General features: G+C 45.1%; 1 protein-coding gene across 1 annotated transcript in view; it reads left to right on the top strand.

Moving 5' to 3' along the window:
• Window positions 1-21458, top strand: part of LOC147124429 (aminopeptidase Q-like) — a 338328-nt gene that overhangs the window by 68935 nt on the left and 247935 nt on the right. Inside the window, exon 2 of the mRNA XM_085987070.1 lies at window positions 9097-9239. Coding sequence (XP_085843196.1) covers window positions 9097-9239 — 143 coding nt within the window. The remainder of the gene's footprint in view (window positions 1-9096; window positions 9240-21458) is intronic.

The raw sequence follows: 21458 nt of genomic DNA, 5'->3' as shown, positions 1-21458 counted from the left end.
GAACAGTGTGTGTCAGCAAGCACAGGGGTGATGGGTGAACAGTGTGGGTCAGCAAGCACAGGGGTGATGGTGAGCAGTGTGGGTCAGTGAGTCCAGGGGTGATGGGTGAACACTGTGGGTCAGCAAGCACAGGGGTGATGGGTGAACAGTGTGGGTCAGCAAGCACAGGGGTGATGGTGAACAGTGCGGGTCAGTGAGTCCAGGGGTGATGGGTGAACAGTGTGGGTCAGCAAGCACAGGGGTGATGGGTGAACAGTGCGGGTCAGCAAGCACAGGGGTGATGGTGAACAGTGCGGGTCAGTGAGTCCAGGGGTGTTGGTGAACAGTGCAGGTCAGTGAGTCCAGGGGTGATGGGTGAACAGTCTGGGTCAGCAAGCACAGGGGTGATGGGTGAACAGAGCGGGTCAGCAAGCACAGGGGTGATGGTGAACAGTGCGGGTCAGTGAGTCCAGTGGTGATGGGTGAACAGTGCGGGTCAGCAAGCACAGGGGTGATGGTGAACAGTGCGGGTCAGTGAGTCCAGGGATGATGGTGAGCAGTGTGGGTCAGTGAGTCCAGGGGTGATGGGTGAACAGTGTGGGTCAGCAAGCACAGGGGTGATGGTGAACAGTGCGGGTCAGTGAGTCCAGGGGTGATGGTGAGCAGTGTGGGTCAGTTAGTCCAGGGGTGATGGGTGAACAGTGTGGGTCAGTGAGTCCAGGGGTGATGGGTGAACAGTGTGGGTCAGCAAGCACAGGGGTGATGGGTGAACAGTGTGGGTCAGCAAGCACAGGGGTGATGGGTGAACAGTGTGGGTCAGTGAGTCCAGGGGTGATGGTGAGCAGTGTGGGTCAGTGAGTCCAGGGTTGATGGTGAGCAGTGTGGGCCAGTGAGTCCAGGGGTGATGGGTGAACAGTGTGGGCCAGTGAGTCCAGGGGTGATGGGTGAACAGTGTGGGTCAGTGAGCACAGGGGTGATGGGTGAACAGTGTGGGTCAGCAAGCACAGGGGTGATGGGTGAACAGTGTGGGTCAGTGAGTCCAGTGGTGATGGGTGAACAGTGCGGGTCAGCAAGCACAGGGGTGATGGGTGAACAGTGCGGGTCAGTGAGTCCAGTGGTGATGGGTGAACAGTGCGGGTCAGCAAGCACAGGGGTGATGGTGAACAGTGCGGGTCAGTGAGTCCAGGGGTGATGATGAGCAGTGTGGGTCAGTGAGTCCAGGGGTGATGGGTGAACAGTGTGGGTCAGCAAGCACAGGGGTGATGGTGAACAGTGCGGGTCAGTGAGTCCAGGGATGGTGAGCAGTGTGGGTCAGGTAGTCCAGGGGTGATGGGTGAACAGTGTGGGTCAGTGAGTCCAGGGGTGATGGGTGAACAGTGTGGGTCAGCAAGCACAGGGGTGATGGGTGGACAGTGTGGGTCAGCAAGCACAGGGGTGATGGGTGAACAGTGTGGGTCAGTGAGTCCAGGGGTGATGGTGAGCAGTGTGGGTCAGTGAGTCCAGGGGTGATGGTGAGCAGTGTCGGCCAGTGAGTCCAGGGGTGATGGGTGAACAGTGTGGGTCAGCAAGCACAGGGGTGATGGTGAACAGTGTGGGTCAGTGAGCACAGGGGTGATGGGTGAACAGTGTGGGTCAGCAAGCACAGGGGTGATGGGTGAACAGTGTGGGTCAGTGAGTCCAGGGGTGATGGGTGAACAGTGTGGGTCAGTGAGCACAGGGGTGATGGATGAACTAATCTTTTCTAGCACTAATAATTTCAACATTTTCTGTGTGCAAGTTTTGTGGTCTGATATATTGGAATGTGTCCTTTCACGCCAACCCACTGGAAGTCCTGCTTACTGAGTAATGCTGTTTGCAGCTATCACTTTAACCACATGATGCAGTCTGGCTGTGATTCTCTCCAGATGGTGAAGCCAATGTCTGTCAGTCAACATCTTGTACTGTTGTAGGAGCTGCCAAATAGGGATGTGTTTGTGTTGTGATCTTCAAGGATGAATTAGTTTTTGAGGCACTTTATCTGCAACTTTCATCAAAATGATAATGTTATATGATTTCTAATATTCGCAGACATTGGCAGTTCTAAAGGTTATGCTCAGAGTTATTTAATTTACTCTGAATCATCTCGCTAATACTTTAAAAAATCATGTGCCTATTACAGAGCGAAGCTTGTAATAGGCTGTGTAAGATGTCAAAGAAATCTACTACTGGAGGACATTAATGAAATGTTGATTTATAAATTAATTTGGATTCATCAAAAAGTGTGTAGACTGTGTAGTTGTGTCATGGCAAGGGAGTCCTGTGGTAATTGTGTGTGTGTGTGTGTGAAGGAGCAAGGTTCAATAGGTAATAGGAATAAGAATACAGTTTTAAAGAGTGATCATATAAAAAAAGTAATCACATGGACAAATAACTTCAAAAGAGGAAGTCAGCATGCATCATACAGCTGCTGCTGTAACGAAAGGCCTGCATTTTATTAGAGGAGTCAAATAATTAAAAAGAGCTATGATTTATTCCAACCTACTTTCTTCTGCTTATTTTGGATAGGATTTGGAATCTGTTTGTTTAAATGGTTAGTGCTGACAACAAAATTGTTGGAACTACCTGAGATGAGTCACTGAGCCAAGCAGCGAGCAAGATCTGTACTAACACAGAGACAGTGGCCTTGAAATTCTGCAGGGGTTCTCCCGATTTTTTTGCTAAGCTTACGACAGGAGATTGAGGAAACCCCTGTGGCATTTCCAGGCCAGTAAGATTACTGAAGCATGCTGAATCAACAATTTTTTCCACTGCTGTTAACTCAACTCCATCACACTGCCAAAGTCAATTACTCCTCCAAACCAAATACCTAATGATGTCAATGGTTTAACAAAAATATTTGAAACACATTAACAGAAACGAGTGGATTTTCCACAGCCTTGCTCACATGGCTACTTGGGTGTGGGTGTGGGAGTGAGAATTTTAAGCAGCTGCACAGACTCACTCAATGTAGGGGCCAGCACAATAGAAGAGAAATGAAGGTTCTAAGGATGGACAAGAGCCACTGGAGATGATTGGAAACAGGTTCAGATTTAGGGGCTAAAAGGGAAGATGGGGGACAAATAGACCCAAAATGAGGAGAAAGCAGGTGGGAGGCATGCAAGTCTGGGCACTGAGGTGGCAGGACAGGTGATGGATATGGGATTCTATCGTAAGGGGAACAGATAGGCGTTTCTGTGGCCGTAGACGTGACTCCAGGATGGTTTGTTGCCTCCCTGGTGCCAGGGTCAAGGATGTCACTGAACGGCTGCAGGGCATTCTGAAGGGGGAGGGTGAACAGTCAGAGGTCGTGGTTCACATTGGGACCAATGACATGGGTAGGAAGAGGGATGAGGTCCTGCAGCAAGAATTTAGGGAGCTAGGTAGCAGATTAAAAAGCAGGACCTCAAAGGTTGTAATCTCTGGATTACTCCCGGTGCCACGTGCTAGTGAGTATAGGAATAGGAGGGTAGAGCAGATGAATGCATGGCTAATGAGTTGGTGCAGGAGGGAGGGCTTTAGTTTCCTGGATCACTGGCCCTGCTTCTGGGGAAGGTGGGACTTGTACAAGTCGGACGGGTTGCACCTGAACCAGAGCGGGACAAATATCCTTGCGGGGAGATTTGCTAACACTGTTCGGGGGGGTTTAAACTAAAATGGCAGGGGGTTGGGAACCTGAGCAGGGAGAAAGAGGAAAGGGAAGCAGGGATAAAAGCAAAAGATAGGAAGGAGAAAAACAAAAGTGGCAGTCAGAGAAATCAACGGTTTAAATCAAATGTGGTCACAGTAAATAATAATTCTAATAGGTAATGGAGCGTTAAAAAAACAAGCCTGAAGGCTTTGTGTCTTAATGCGAGGAGCATTTGTAATAAGGTGGACGAATTGGCTGCGCAAATAGAGGTAAACGAATATGATTTGGTTGGGATTACGGAAACGTGGCTCAAGGATGGCCAAGACTGGGAACTCAACATCCAGGGGTATTCGATATTCAGGAAAGATAGGCAAAAAGGAAAGGGAGGTGGGGTAGCATTACTGGTTAAAGAAGGGATTAATACAATTGTAATGAAGGATATTAGCTCTGATGATGTGGAATCTGTATGGGTAGAATTGAGAAATACTAAGGGGAAAAAAACATTAGTGGGAGTGGTATATAGACCTCCCAACAGTAAGGCGGAGGTTGGGGATGGCATGAAAAGGGAAATTAAAGAAGCGTGCAATAAGGGCACAGCCGTCATCATGGGTGACTTTAATCTACATATAGATTGGGCCAACCAAATTAGTAACAATACTGTGGAGGAGGAATTCCTGGAGTGTTTACGGGATGGTTTCCTGGACCAATATGTCGAGGAACCAACCAGAGATCAGGCCATCTTAGACTGGGTATTATGTAACGAGAAAGGATTAATTAGCAATCTTGTTGTACGAGGCCCCTTGGGTCGGAGCGATCATAATATGATCGAATTCTTCATTAAGATGGAGAATGAAGTAGTTGACTCAGAGACTAGGGTCCTCAATTTATATAAAGGAAACTACGATGGTCTGAGGAGCGAGTTGGGTAGGATTGATTGGGGAATGGCACTCAAAGGGTTGACGGTGGATAGGCAATGGCAAACATTCCAAGACCGAATGGATGAGCTACAGAATTTGTTCATCCCAGTTTGGCATAAAAATAAAACAAAAAAGGTGACTCAACCGTGGCTAACAAGGGAAATTAGGGATAGCATAAGGTCCAAGGAGACGACATATAAATTGGCCAGAAAAAGCAATAATCCTGAGGATTGGGAGCAGTTTAGGATTCAACAAAGGAGGACAAAGGGATTAATTAAGAAAGGGAAAATAGAATATGAGAGTAAGCTATCAGGGAACATAAAAACTGACTGTAAAAGCTTTTATAGATATGTGAAGAGAAAAAGATTGGTGAAGTCAAGCGTAGGTCCCTTGCAGTCAGAATCAGGGGAATTTATAATGGGAAACAAAGAAATGGCAGACCAACTAAATTCATACTTTGGTTCTGTCTTCACAAAGGAGGACACAAATAACCTCCCAGAGATGCCGGGGAACATAAGGCCTGATGAAAGGGTGGAACTGAAAGAAATCAGTATTTGTAGGGAAATGGTGTTAGGAAAATTGATGGGACTTAAGGTCGATAAATCCCCAGGGCCTGATAATCTACATCCCAGGGTACTTAAGGAAGAGGCCCTAGAAATAGTAGATGCATTGCAGGTCATCTTCCAGAACTCGATAGACTCTGGAACAGTACCCATGGATTGGAGGGTAGCTAATGTTACCCCACTATTCAAAAAAGGTGGTAGAGAAAAAGTGGGGAATTATAGACCGGTAAGCCTGACATCGGTAGTGGGGAAAATGCTAGAATCTATTATAAAAGATGTAATAGCAGAGCACTTGGTAAGCAGTGACAGGATCGGACAAAGTCAACATGGATTTACAAAAGGTAAATCATGCTTGACTAACCTACTGGAATTTTTTGAGGATGTAACTGGTAAAATAGATAAGGGAGAACCAGTGGATGTGGTGTATTTGAACTTTCAGAAGGCTTTCGATAAGGTCCCACATAAGAGATTAGCGTGCAAAATTAAGGCACATGGGATTGGGGGCAAGGTATTGACTTGGATAGAGAACTGGTTGGCGGACAGAAGACAGAGAGTTGGAATAAACGGGTCATTTTCCGAGTGGCAGGCAGTGACTAGTGGGGTACCGCAAGGATCGGTCCTAGGACCCCAGCTGTTCACAATATATATTAATGATCTGGACGAGAGAATTGGATGTAATATCTCCAAATTTGCAGACGACACAAAGCTGGGTGGGAGGGTAAGCTGTGAGGAGGATGTCAAGAAACTCCAGTACGATTTGGACAGATTGGGTGATTGGGCAGAAACATGGCAAATGCACTATAATGTGGATAAATGTGAGGTTATCCACTTTGGTGGCAAAAACAGGAAGGCAGATTATTATTTGAATGGCAATAGATTGGGAGAAGGGGAAGTGCAAAGAGACCTGGGTGTTCTTGTGCACCAGTCGCTGAAGGTAAGCATGCAGGTGCAGCAGACGGTTAAGAAGGCAAATGGTATGTTGGCCTTCGTAGCAAGAGGGTTCGAGTACAGGAACAAGGATGTCTTGCTACAGTTGTACAGGGCCTTGCTGAGACCGCACCTTGAGTATTGTGTGCAGTTTTGGTCGCCTTACCTGAGGAAGGATGTTCTTGCCATGGAGGGAGTGCAGCGAAGATTCACCAGGCTGATACCTCGGATGGCAGGAATGACATATGAGGAGAGATTGTGTCGATTGGGCTTATACTCACTGGAGTTTAGAAGATTGAGAGGGGATCTCATCAAAACCTATAAAATTCTGTCAGGCCTGGACAGACTAGATGCAGGAAGGATGTTTATGATGGCCGGGGAATCCAGAACCAGGGGTCATAGTCTAAGGATAAGGGGTAAGCCATTTAGGACTGAAATGAGGAGGATTTTCTTCACCCAGAGAGTGGTGAACCTGTGGAATTCTCTGCCACAGAGGGCGGTGGAGGCCAGTTCATTAAATATATTCAAAAAGGAGTTGGATATATTTCTTAAGGCTAAAGGGATCAAGGGATATGGGGAGAAGGCAGGGACAGGGTACTGAATTTGGATGATCAGCCATGATCTCATTGAATGGCGGAGCAGGCTCGACGGGCCGAATGGCCTACTCCTGCTCCTATCTTCTATGTTTCTATGTTTCTATATTAGGACAGGTGACCAAAGGCTTGGACAAAGAGGTAGGTTTTAAGGAGTGTCTTAAAAGGAGAAGAGATAGGTAGAGAGGTGGAGAGGTTTAGGGAGGGAATTCCAGGACTTTGGGCTTCAGCAGCTGAAGGCACGGCCACCAAAGGTAGAGCAAAGAAAATTGGGGATGTGCAGGAGGCCAGTATTAGAGGAGTGTAGAGATCTCAGAGGGTTATAGGGCTGGAAGAGGTTACAGAGATAGGGAGGGACGAGGCCATGGAGGGATTTGAAAACAAGGATGAGAATTTTAAAATATAGGCATTATCACACCAAAAGCAAATTATGGTCAGCAAAAACAGTGGTGATGGTTGAACAGGACTTGATGCTTCCTTTAGAAATTAAAATTGAGGTTGACAGTTAATTGTTTTTGGTTTTGGAATTTAATGAGTTTTTGCTGACAAAGTACTATGGACTAATCAACAGAACTGGAGGGACTCTACTATCAGACATATTTGCTCTCTATAAATCGAAATTCTTATCACCGCAAAACTTTTGAAGGTTAGAAAATAAGCAATATACGTCAAAGATAATCACAGTTCATTGGATTTGTTTCTTGTACAATTTTTACTGTTTTTTTGCTGTTCATCAAGGTGAGGGATGTAAATGCAAGGATGGGACTTTACACTTTTTTCACTCACTTTTGGGATCAAGCACAAAAATCTGAATTTTTCCAATTCCCACAGTAGTCATTTTGGTAGTTTTCTGTGCGATGGTCAAACTGTAACAAACGTGTGGTATTTCTGTGCTGTGGACTCATGTTTAAGGTGATGGATGGCATGCCAATTGGCATGCCAATCAAGCGGGCTGCTTTGTTTTGGATGGTGTTGAGTTTCTTGAATGTTGTTGGAGCCGCACTCCAGGCAAGAGGAGAATAATCCATCACACTCCTGACTTGTGCCTTGTAGATGGTGGAAAGGCTTTGGGGAGTCAGGAGGTGAGGCACTCACTGCAGAATACCCAGCCTCTGGCCTGCTCTTGTTGCCAATGCTTCAGCCTTGTCTTTTGCACTCGCGTGCTGGGTTCCACCATCATTGAGGATGGGGATGTTCATGGAGCCTCCTCCTCCCGTTAGTTGTTTAATTGTCCACCACCATTCATGACTGGATGTGGCAGGACTGCAGAGCTTTGATCTGATTCATTGGTTGTGGGATTGCTTATGACCCTTTCAATTAGTAAGGAGGGAAGCCCTTATGACCGATTTCCTAAATGGGCTTTCCAACGAGGAGTGACACTCATCGGAGAACATTGGCCTTGAAATCATAGGTTCACAACTCCTGATTTTTCCAACCATCTAAATTAATGGACAAAAAATCAGGCACTGCAGGCCATCAATTTTCCGAGCACAGCTCTGTTTGGGAACTGTTCTGTTAGAGTGTACATTCAGTCCATTAGCGGAGAACCGTGTTACGTTACATTCTGGTTCTCTATTGCAATCCGCGGGTCTCACAATTGTTTACCTAGGTCTGGGGCACAGAAGTTATATTTTGGATCATAGGGAATGCAAGGTCTGTTTATAGAAGTGGCCATTACACAGAGCCTGGGAAAATAGATGGCATAAAAACTTAAAAACACAACAGTCTGGCTGTTGTAAAACATTTACAGTGTTAAACTGTGGTCGCCTGTAGCTGTCCAAGTGCCCACCCCTTGATCCCGCATACTTTAGCAGGGTCAGCACTGGAGTATCTGAGGTCAGGGGTAGGCCACTAAATACTACACCAGCAATGACTGTCTGCAGCACTATGGAGGATTCGGGATAAACGTGCTTGCAAGCCACATAAAGGGCCATGATTGGGGCAGATGGACATTTTATGCCAAACAACCCCCCTCTCCCCACCACTCCCGCTGGAAACTTGTTTATGAGGCCTGGACCTGGCATATTCCAAAATCTTCTGCTGGCATCCTGGTGGACTTACATGAGGATTGCACAGAAAAGACTTGTGGATTTCCGTGACTGAGATATTTTATTGGGTTATCTTTGTTTGGGTATCGGGGTGTTTCAAGGTCTGGGTAGCCTCCATCTAATGGCCTCCTGGCAGTGGAGCTTCCAGTAGCAGCGGGTTGGGCATGGGCACATGATAGCCCCAAGAGAATGTGGTGCTCTCGTGTTATACAACATACTGTGACAGGGTCAATGTTAGAGACACTGGCGCGCACTATCCCGGCATAACCTCTAAGATCGCAGCCACTGATTTTCAGGGCCTGTAAATGGTTTGCTGGAAGGAACATGTTCCATAGCCTGAATGGTTCTCTACCTCCACACTTTTGCTCGTTCAGCCTTAAATGAAAAGAGCAATAACAATTTTTATGTTTTTCCTCCAATCAGAACTATCATTGCATCGCAGATGGAACCAACATATGCCCGATCAGCTTTCCCCTGCTTTGATGAACCCGCTATGAAGGCAACCTTCGACATCAGGCTTGTGCACCACCCCCAGTTTGTGGCACTTTCTAACATGCCAGCAATTGGTGAGTAAGAAGAAACAAGTGGCTATTCTAGAACCAATCTGGTTTCTCTAAATAAAGCATGCCATTGGCAACTATTCAGAGCAACACCATTCTGCACATATCATTCTACACATATCATTCAACGCACATCATTCTACATACATGTGTAGAATGATGTGTGTAGAATGATGTGTGTAGAATGATGTGTGTAGAATGATATCATTTTACACATATCATTCTACACACATCATTCTACACACATCATTCTACACACATCATTCTACACATATCGGCCCAGAAATTCGGGTCGGGGGCTTCCCGCGGGTGCAAGCCCCCGACCTGCACTTACCTTGCGCGCCGGCCGTTGAGCTGTAGGGCCCCATGGAATTCCGATCTGGGGCCTGGTCCAGCTGCCGGCACGCAGTGCTTGCGTATCCCAGGGGCGCAGTTCATTCGATGCGTCCCCTGGGATCACGTGGGCAATGGGGAGCCAATCGGAGCAGGGAATGCTCCATTCATAAGTCGACAGGAAGTGCTGTCAAGACTCATAAATACTACGGCCCCAAAATAGCACTAAACCTTCAAATATTTTTTTTTTTTAATCATATTTTTTAAATAAACTTATAAATTACATGAAATAACTATTTTAAACAATAATTTAAATTTTTTTAAGGAATAATTTTATATTCTAACGGGGCTAAAAATAAACTTACCTTGCTTTAAAGTATTTAAAAATAATAAACCTGTGGAAAAAATGTTTTAATTTTAATTAATTCACCACTTACCTTGTAAAAAGCAGGCCTTACGCCTGCTTTTTACATAAGAACATAAGAAATAGGAGCAGGAGTAGGCCAATCGGCCCCTCGAGCCTGCTCCGCCATTCAATAAGATTACATTTCTAAATTCTGCAGACTTACCCTCACGGAAAAACCTGTAAAAAAAAAACTAAGTTTGATGCGCACGCGCAGCCTCCCCCGCGCACGCGTACGACCTCTGAACCCCTGCTTTCAGAGGAACGGAAGTGCCGGTTTCATGCGCATGTGCAGTGCATACAGGAAACCGGCACTTCCATTGGGCCTACGGGTGAGTACCCCGTGCGTACTCACCCGTGGAGACCCGAATTTCTGGGCCATCATTCTACACACATCATTCTACACATATAGAAAAACATAGAAACATAGAAGATAGGTGCAGGAGTAGGCCATTCAGCCCCTCGAGCCTGCTCCGCCAGTCAATGCGATCATGGCTGAGCATCCAAATTCAGTACCCGGTCCCTGCCTTCTCTCCATATCCCTTGATCCCTTTAGCCTTAAGAAATATATCCAACTCCTTCTTGAATATATTTAATGAATTGGCCTCTACTGCCTTCTGTGGTAGAGAATTCCACAGGTTCACCACTCTCTGGGTGAAGAAATTCCTCCTCATTTCTGTCCTAAATGGCCTACCCCTTACCCTTAGACTGTGACCCCTGGTTCTGGACTCCCCGACCATCGGGAACATCCTTCCTGCATCTAGTCTGTCCAGTCCTGTCAGAATTTTATAAGTTTCAATGAGATCCCCTCTCATTCTTCTGAACTCCAGCGAGTACAAGCCCAATCAACCCAATCTCTCCTCATACGTCATTCCTGCCATCCCAGGTATCGGCCTGGTGAATCTTCGCTGAACTCCTTCCATGGCAAGAACATCCTTCCTCAGATAAGACGACCAAAACTGCACACAATACTCAAGATGTGGTCTCACCAAGACCCTGTACAACTGCAGCAAGACATCCTTGTTCCTGTACTCAAACCCTCTCGCTACAAAGGCCAACATACTATTTGCCTTCTTAACCGCCTGCTGCACCTGCATGCTTACCTTCAGCGACTGCTCCACAAGGACGCCCAGGTCTCGTTGCACTTCCACTTCTCCCAATCTATTGCCATTCAGATAATAATCTGCCTTCCTGTTTTTGACACAAAAGTGGATAACCTCACATTTATCCACATTATATTGCATCTGCCATGCTTTTGCCCAATCACCCAACCTGTCCAAATCATCCTGGAGTTTCTCGGCATCCTCCTCACAGCACACACGCCCACCCAGCTTTGTGTTGTCTGCAAATTTGGAGATATTACATCTAGTTCCCTTGTCTAGATCATTAATATATATTGTGAATAGCTGGGGTCCAAGGACCGATCCCTGCGGTACCCCACTAGTCACTGCCTGCCACTCGGAAAAAGATCCGTTTATTCCAACTCTTTGCTTTCTGTCTGCCAACCAGTTCTCTATCCAAGTCAATACCTTGCCCCCAATCCCATGTGCCTTAACTTTACACGCTAATCTCTTATGCGGGACCTAATCGAAAGCCTTCTGAAAGTCCAAATACACCACATCCACTGGTTCTCCCTTATCTATTTTACCAATTACATCCTCAAAAAATTCCAGTAGATTAGTCAAGCACGATTTACCTTTTGTAAATCCATGTTGACTTTGTCCGATCCTGTCGCTGTTTTCCAAGTGCTCTGCTATTACATATTTTATAAGATTATCTTTTATCATTCTACACACATCATTCTACACACATCGGGCCAGATTTTCAGTGTGCCGTGAGGCGGGCTTTCAGGCGTGCGGGGGGCAAAAATCCCGAAGTCGGGGGTCCCGACAACAACCCGCCCAAAACCCGCCTCCATGTAAGTTTCAAGGGAGGCGGGTACCCGCCCCGCACTGGGACCCGCCGACCCGAGGAGGGAAGAGATTAGTGCCAATTAACTGCCTGTTAATAGGTAGTTAACAGACAGTTTTTAGCCTAATCCCTATTTTGAGGGATGTCGTGTGGGATTCCCGACGGTTCCAAACCACGCCAGGTTAGAGCAGGTGGGCCGTCGGGTTGAAGGACTTGGAGGGGTCGAGATATCAGTGTTCAGGTGAGTGATGGGTGCATGAGTGCAAAGGTAAGTGTGTTTGGTGTGTCTAAAGTGTGTAAAGAAGTTTTACTTACCTGTACTTACCTTAACAGCCTTTCTTCCTCTAGGCTGCGGGAGTCCATCACTCAGCCGGAACTGAAAGCTGAACGGCTGCGATCTGTCAAAAGTGACAGCCTTCAGCTTTCAGTGCCGGTGACAGTTCTAACTGAGTCTGCGTAGAAGGACTCAGGTTAGAAGTCAGACTGTCAGTGTTTGACAGCTTCAAACAGCTGTGAAACACTGATATTTCATCTGCCAAAAACTCTTGACAGATGAAATTTCAGTCTGTGACGTCACCTGTTGCCGGGTGGCTCTTAATTGGCCTGCTGAGCCCGCTGGGCGGGCTCAAGGTCAATCAAGGGAAAATCGCATTGATTGGCCGGACGTCGATGGAGGCGGGACTAAAACCCGAAAGTTGTAGTCCCGCCTCCTTCCTGACAACTTACGGAAAATCCAGCCCACCATTCTACACACATCATTCTACACACATCATTCTACACGCATCATTCTACACATGTGTAAGTCAGTTTGTAATGCACTGCAAGATTATTTTAGCAATTACCAGTGTGAAGAGAATTTCTGGCCAGCTGCAATTTGTGAGCTATAATACTACCACACATTTCATGCTGTATCGTCATCAAGCTTCATTAATTCCAGAATGAATGACAAACATTCAAATAAATATCTAGTACAATTTCTCAGTTTTTATGCCAGGAATGTGCTTTTAGCCTTCATTTTGGGTGGATGCAAGGGAGGCACTCCTTTATCTCTCTGCTCCTATCCATTCCTAATCCCCCAGCATCTCATCCTCACTACCAGCGTGAACGCAAAGTTGCTTTCTGTGTTTAGTGCAGTTGGCCTAGAGCTATAGATACTTTTAAAAATAAATTGCTAGAACGCAGTTTAGTACTGGGAAATAAGTGAAGAAAAGGGAATGTGATGGGGACCCAGGACAAGACGAGGATGGGTGGCTATTCATTGCCAGTGGGGTGGGGAGCGTGGGGTGGGGGGGAGGCAGTGGTGGTGAGCATCGCCATTAGATGGACAGACAGAATGAGGCCTGAGTGTGAAGGTAGGTAGAATGTCTGGAGGGCAGGTGGGCTAGCATTGGAAGCGGGTGAGCAAGCAGCGTAAGGCTGAGATGGGCAAGAATGCCATCAGATGCCTAAGAGAAAGCAGCAGCCAGGATAAGAGGTGATAAGGTGAAGGAGATGGTCAAGTCAAATAATCTAAATAAATAAATAATCTTAATTATCAGTAACTTAAAATAAAATAAAGTTTTAACATAAATAAATAAAGTTTATGTCGTCCCTTATCTTTTCAACGGGACATCAAAAAGCACTTCAACTAACATTAGCGTGAAGAAAGATACTTTGCCCCCACATTTATATATGTTTTGCAGTGAGTTCCAGAAGTAATTCAAGCGTACTGACATTTTTGGGGTACATCCTGAGACGGGACCGTTTCCATTAGGTTTCCAACTCGCAATGGGTGTGTTGGCATTTCCATGTCTGGGGCCCTCCGTGTGTGCGCTTCCTGAAGCTGCTGGGAGCTCATTAGTATATATTACATACAGCATGGAGTTTCCAAAACTTGTGACGTGCCCCTAATGCACCAAGTGTAATTAACAAGTTAAAAGAGGTGTACCTGTTGCTAGCATCAGCGGAGACTGGCAGAAGTGGTTTATTTTGGAGCTTACAGTCTGAAAAAAACTTTGAGGAGTGAGTGCTGGACTTAGAAGAGAGATTTTGTTGGGTTTTTTTGCTTTTCAGGAGGTAACTGATCTTGCCCCTGACAGCCTGAGGACCTGTGAAACTACTGTGAGATTTTTTTCATCCCCACAAAGAAGGTTCGGAGTTACAGTTACGGGATTCCCAATGGGCACTTTAACTGAAAATAGAATAGGAGTGCTACAACATGGAGGAAAGGAGAGTGAGGAGGGTGTGTCCAATAACCTCATTGAATTTTTTGAAGAGGTAACAGAGAGAGTAGACAATGGTAATGCAGTAGATGTAATTTATGCAGATTTTCAAAAGGCCTTCGATAAGGTACCCCATAATAGACTGATGAACAAGGTCAGAGAATGCGGAGTCAGGGGACAAGTAGCAGAATGGATAGCTGGCTGGCTTCAAAACAGAAAACAGAATAGGGGTGAAAGGTAGCTATTCACAGTGGCAGAACGTGGGTAGTGGTGTTCCACAAGGGTCAATGCTGGGACCACTGCTGTTCACAATTTATATTAACGATTTAGACTTTGGAATCAAAAACACAATTTCTAATTTTGCGGATGATACCAAATTGGGGGGGATAGTCAATACTGAGGAGGACTGCACCAAATTACAGGAGGACATTAATAAACCTGCAGAATGGGCATATAATTGGCAAATGAAGTTCAGCACAGATAAATGTGAGGTATTACATTTTGGTAGGCAAGGCCATAGAAAAAGCAAAACAAGCACTAGGGTTTATTTGTAAAGGGACAGAACTGAAAAGTAGAGAAGTTATGTTAAACTTGTATCGAACCTTGGTTAGACCACGCTTAAGAGTACTGCGTACAGTTCTGGTTGCCTTATTATAAAAAGGATATAGAGGCACTGGAGAGGGTGCAGAGAAGATTTCAAGGGTGATACCAGAAATGCGAGGGTATACATATCAGGTAAGGATGAACAGGCTGGGTCTCTTTTTTCTTGAAAAAAGAAGGCTGAAGGTGACCTAACAGATGTCTTTAAAATTATGAAAGGTTTTGATAGAGTGGATACAGAGAGAATGTTTGCACTTGTGGGGAAGAGCATAACTAGAAGCCATCAATATAAAATAGTCACCAACAAATCCAATAGGGAATTCAGAAGAAACTTCTTTACCAAGAGAGTGGTGAGAATGTGGAACTCACTACCACAGGGAGTGGTTGAAGCGAAAAGTATCGATGCATTTAAGGGGAGGCTAGACAAACATATGAGGGAGAAGGGAATAGAGGGTTATGCTGATAGATTTAGATGAGGAAAGACAGGAGGAGGCTCGAGTGGAGCATAAACGCGGCATGGGCTGTTTGGGCCGAATGGCCTGTTTCTGTGCCATATATCCCATGTAATCCTATGTAACAAGATATTACGCTTTCCCCCAAAGAACTTACAGGCTATGCAGACCTTATGAAAACCTCAGTGAAGAGCCCTACCTGGGAAGGCTGTCAGAGAGCTTGTTCCAGCTTCTCCATGAAGATCTGCAGCCAACATCATCTTCCCAGATAGCTCCATCAGTGGTAGTAAACGTAGCCATGGCATTCAACTTTTACATCGCTAGCTAATTTCAAGCTTTCACGAGCACCTGTGTAATACCGTCCAGGATGTCATCTGGGCATTCATTCGTTAAGTCACTGACACCATTTTTAGTTCATTCAGTTTGGCATGAATGCTGGGCGGCATGATAGAGCCATACAGTTTTATCCATTTGCTGTGTTCTCTAAAGTGCAGTGTACAATCTGTGGCATTTATGTATCGTTGTGAGCTCCTACAATAACCCCCCTAAACTTTCTGAATAGAAAGCGCTTCCACTTACTGAATGTATAGATTGTGTGTGACTAGGTGCAAGGAATTCTACATGCCAATGTCAGATTCACTGGAGGTTGTCATGACACTTTGTCCTGGCCGAGACTGCTGCCCCTGATGTCTTCAAGGAAGTCTCTGAGGTAACCAGATAGCTTGTGGCTGACAAAGAATACACCCTGCTGCCATGGATAATGACCCTTCTTTGATTATCAAAAAGAGCAGCTGAGGACTATAAGACCATAATAACATAAGAACATAAGACCACTGCAACAAGGGCCTCGCTTTTGCAAGTGTTACAATTGAGGGAACTATAAGGGGTCTTAAAGTGAAGCTTTCGCTTTCTCAATAGATCAGGAGGGGCTCTGCAATATGCTCCTGTACATTTATCCTGCACAATGGTAGCTTTCTGTGCCCTGCACAACTTTGTAGTCCAAAAAGGCTTGGACATGAAGATCCCTGGGGAAGTGGCCGCACGTGCTTTGGAGTAGAGCATCAGGAAGACTGCCACTTAGAGGACTTCTCAGTGATGACTGCAAAGAGCATCAGAGCTCAATATGATAATGAAGTGTTCTTACCAGTTTAACAGTCTCCCTTTGTAACCATTGCTATTACTCCTTCTCCCTTGTCTTCATATAAACTCCAATTCCTTCAATGCTGCACCCATCCTAGAACTTCACAGTACATCAGACCTCTTTGGCCCTACGTGACCATGCCAGTCTTTATAATCTCCATGAATAACATCACAAAATAAGTGCACCTTTTCCTGAATGACTATAATCTGCATGACTAAGGATGAAATAAGTGGACCTTCTCTCTTATTACAAGCACTTTGAAAGTGAACATAAGCCATCTTACTCCTTCCTCACACCATGCTTCCTCTGCATGACTAAACATGCCCTTCTTCTATTCTAGTATTTCTTCTGGGTGCAACATAATATTATGAGAGTTGGATGGCTCCTTCTGTGATGTAGTAGGCTCATGGGACTGAGGTGATCGTCTTCTCATGGCAGCTTAGTCCTGGGAGAGAGCCGCTGCTGGCTGCCTCTTTGAGCATCTGCCTGGACAGCCTGCCATTGTCTCCTGTGTGCCACTTGCAAGGTGCTCTGAGGGGATTGGCTCGATGCCTGGCCTGTACTGCAATCCTTAGGAATATTCTCATACAGGTCCACTCCAGCTATTGGCATTGTACTGGGCCCTGGATCTGTTTGTCTACTGATCAGTGGGATAGATAGTCTAATGGATTCTCTCAGATCCTGAAAACCCTGAGAGAGAGGCGTCTGTATCATGACCCCTGGTGCCTGAGTGCCGGTTCTGCTAATCTGAGGCTTGTCTGGTCCTGGGCCACTTGTGAGGTGAGGTATTTTTGCAGGTTCCAATTAAGCTGTTACACACAATCAACACTCAGTCTTGCATAAGGTTCACTACTCTACCTGCTCCCAGCCTTCTGCTGCAATTTCAGTCATTTTATTATTTTAAGACTGTATTTTTCATCCCCTCAACAAATTACTCCCATGTTACACAGGAGCTGAGATCAAGAAATGCCACTGGGTATTTAAAGGAACTGACCCTGCATTTGATGATGGGGGTCAGCATTGCAGGTGATCAATGGGCAGACGTCCCACCTCCATGGTGCAACCCCAACATAAATGGCCCTGTGAATTCTTGAGGCGTCTGTCTTTTTCTCTCGTCATCTCTCTCAGCTTAATTAATTTTTTTAAGTTTATAGAATAGAAGATAAAAACCACAAGTATGTAATCAGTACAGTGTCATTTTCTCTCTTTCTCGCTCCTTTGCGCACACAAATGCACAGACATACACACATTTGATATAAACTTTACCTGAGTAAAGCTTTTTATACTTTTCCTCTAGAATTTCCTCAAACAACCAACCAGAAACTTAGAAGCTAAAGGAAAACAAATCATCAGTACAGCTTACAGAATGGTACTGATATATTCTGGGGAATTCGATATATTGCATATGCTTAGAATGTACAATTGAACGTCATCGCACAGTGTCAGAGCACAGTGTAAACCCAAGGCCATGTTTTTGGAAGAGGCTGAGGCTTTTAAATAAAAATGTTAAAAGACACAAAAGACAATTTAATGAGTACATTGAACAATGGTATTGAGAAATGTGTAACTTTTGCTGTTTTATGTTGTGTAAACACTAATTTTGGATGTGGATATTTCAGTTACTGAGAAAAAAATGAGAGGTGAAAATTTTCAGCCGAACATTTTTCAGGATGCATTTTGAACAATTTTTGAGCAAAAGCCGCCCAGTGGCTAGATTGTGCAATTACAGGGTGACAAGTGGCTTTCATTGTAAATATAGACATGGGGGCCTGGACTTTCCTCCTTAGGCGCAGCCCAGAAGTTGCATACAAAATTGTGCCCATTTTGCTGATGTCAAGTTGCATCCAAGTAGAATATTCCCGAATTTAAAATGGACGATAATGAAGATAAATCAACGTAAACTAATCGGGGCCCAAGGAGACTCCGGACCCACAACAGAATATATTTTTTCTTTGAGTCTTAAAATCAAAATTTTCAACTCATTTCACCATCATTCATGCACATCAGAACCTGCAATTGGGAAGTTTTTCACCTTGTTGGTTTGCGCCCGGATTACATGTGTATTGGGGTGCAAATGTGAAGGAATCTACAGGCCAAAAATTTATAATGGATAAAAGTTGACACAAAAGTGTGATGTAAAGAGTGGGAGTAATTGTCATCTTTACCAATTTGGCAGTAAGCTGGCGTAGCAGTTTGCCCACCTGTAATCGAGACCACCTGATTCACATTTCCACAATGAAAATGAAAATTGGGCAGGATCCATAACAGGTGGGTGATCCGCTCTGTCGCCTTATCTGAGGAAGGATGTTCTTGCCATGGAGGGAGTACAGCGAAGATTCACCAAACTGATACCTGGGATGGCAGGAATGACGTATGAAGAGAGATTGGGTCGATTGGGCTTGTATTCGCTAGAGTTTAGAAGAATGAGAGGGGATCTCATGGAAAGGATGTTCCCGATGGTCGGGGAGTCCAGAACCAGGGGTCACAGTCTAAAGATAAGTGGTAGGCCTTTTAGGACAGAGATGTGAAGGAATTTCTTCACCCAGAGAGTGGTGAACCTGTGGAATTCTCTACCACAGAAGGCCATTGAGGCCAATTCATTAAATATATTCAAGAAGGAGTTAGATATATTTCTTAAGGCTAAAGGGATCAAGGGATATGGGGAGAAAGCAGGGACAGGGTACTGAATTTGGATGATCAGCCATGATCGCATTAAATGGTGGAACAGGCTCGAAGGGCCGAATGGCCTACTCCTGCTCCTATCTTCTATGTTTCTATGTTTCTAGGTAGTTTACCATCCAAGCAGTGAAGGTGAAAATCACCTCCAGTCAAAATAAGAAGTACTTTTTTTTATAGGAAGCCCAGACAGAAAATTTTCAATTAGATAGATAGATAGATAAAAAGCTGAGATTTTAAAATAAATGTTTATGGTAGAATTTGTATCTACTCTTTATAGTAAGCTTTTTAAATGCCCACCAAAAAATAGTTCACTGTTGCTTGTTAAATCACCTGCAAGTCACAGTAAGTGAAGCATTTACAGGATTTTTGCAACATGGGAAGAAATGATAAAGATACATGAAGAGGATTTCTTCCAATACCAACTTTTCATGGGAGTTCAGGGAGCCAAAAGGCATCTAGTTAAAAGCTGTTGTGCAGCAAGTGAAGGTAAAGTTAATAATGGTGTTAGTTTGGATGAATTCCAGATACAGTATTTCATAGTTGAAGTGGTACAATATGAAAGAAGGCAGGCCAGGTAGATCAGCATCATGCCTGCCATTATATCACCAACCATTATCACAGCTATGGCCAATGACTCTACAAGCTCCAGCAAGAAACTGCTTTCAGTACTTTACCATCTGCTACAAAGGCACCTACAACATAGACACAGCAATGCCAAAAGCAAGCACAGTCATCACTGTCCTCAACTTTTCTAGATCTGGCTTATTCCAGGTTAGCGCTACTCTGTCAGCTAATGTGCTGGCCACACATGTATCAGAAAAGTGACTGATATATATTTCAGCATTGCCAGCACTTTTCATCTCCTTTCCTACTGAAGAGCAACAGGAGCATGACAGGGCTGGCCAATTTTATCACATTGCTGTATTTCAGCAAATAGAGACATTTATTGACATCCAGCCAGGAAGTTCCATTTTTCAAGCTCACTAACTGCATCAGTAGCGATCTTTGTAGCTGTGCCTATTCTTGTAGCATTGCGCTGTCATGTCTTGTTCTAGCCCACTGACAGTGCCACCAGGATGCTCTTCCCAGCCTTTAATGATAGAAAAGGAACAAATGCTGAATGCTATCCTCTCAACACACATTCGAATACAGCTTGCATTGTGACATAATGGCTGGAACATTCCTCAGACCGGCTGCGGCTGTAACTTTATCGGACATCCGGTGGTAACGCAATTACCATCACACATCTGGTGAAGTTACGGTGACAGAGCAGCAGCAGCTCTGAGGAAATTCCCAGCCAGTGTGCGTGAAAATTAATAAAAATATAATAGAACAAGGTCTAAAAAATTTTAAATGGTGAAAAGATAAATAAACAAAATTAAAAATAAAAGTAATAGTGGAGGAGCTAAAAAATGTAGCAAGCCAGCTGGAAATTAAATCAAACAAAACTAAAAATAAATCAATGAAAGGGTCAATGAAAATGAATTGAGATTTTAAGCGAAGACAAGGAATGTAAAGGAGCAATAAAGGACAGAAATTAGGAACCGATCACCTTCCCAACCCCACCGATGATCCTCAGACCCGCTGGTCGGTGAGCAGGGTGAAACGTTTGCCGGCTAGGTAGTGTCTCCAGTGCCGCACTGCCTCCACTATAGCCTGTGCCTCCTTCTCGACAGAAGAGTGCCTGATTTCAGGTCCCTGAAGGGTTCGGGAGAAGAAGGCCACCGGTCTCCCAGCCTGATTGAGGGTCGCAGCTAAGGCAAAGTCTGACGCATCGCTTTCGACTTGAAAGGGAATGCATTCGTCCACTGCACACACTGCAGCCCTTTCAATGTCCTGTTTAATACTGGTGAAAGCCTCCCGAGCTTCAGCTGATAGTGGGAAGGACGTCGATTTAATGAGGGGTCGGGCCTTATCAGAGTAATTGGGCACCCATTGGGCATAATACGAAAAAAATCCCAGGCACCTTTTTAAAGCTTTGGGATTGTGTGGCAGGGGCAGTTCCTTTAGGGGGCGTAATCGGTCAGGGTCCGGTCCAATTACCCCATCTTCCACCACACAGCCGAGGATACAGAGACGGGTTGTGTTGAAGACACATTTGTCTTCGTTGTAGGTTAGATTCAGCTTTAGGGCAGTTTTTAAAAATCTCGCAAGATTTAGATCGTGGTCTTGCTGGTTGTGCCCGCAGATAGTGACATTGTCCAGATAGGGGTAGGTAGCTTGTCGTTTATTCTCATCAACCATGCAGTCCATCTCACGTTGGAAGACCGAGACCCCATTTGTTAACCCGAAGGGCACTCTGAGAAAATGGTAGAGGCGCCCGTTCGCCTCGAAGGCGGTGTATGGGCGGTCCTCCATTCCAATGGGGAGCTGGTGATACGCGGATTTGAGGTCGATAGTCGAGAAGACTCGGTATTGCGCAATCTGGTTGACCATTTCTGATATGCGGGGTAAAGGGTAGGCGTCCAGCTGGGTATAAATATGAACAGTCTGGCTGTCGTCAAT

Source organism: Somniosus microcephalus, chromosome 1 (genome assembly GCF_052327205.1).
Source record: "Somniosus microcephalus isolate GS21.2 chromosome 1, FLI_Smic_1.0, whole genome shotgun sequence".
Classification (NCBI taxonomy): Eukaryota; Metazoa; Chordata; class Chondrichthyes; order Squaliformes; family Somniosidae; genus Somniosus; species Somniosus microcephalus.
Note: the sequence above shows the minus strand (reverse complement) of the source record. Positions and strands in the feature narration are given on the sequence as shown.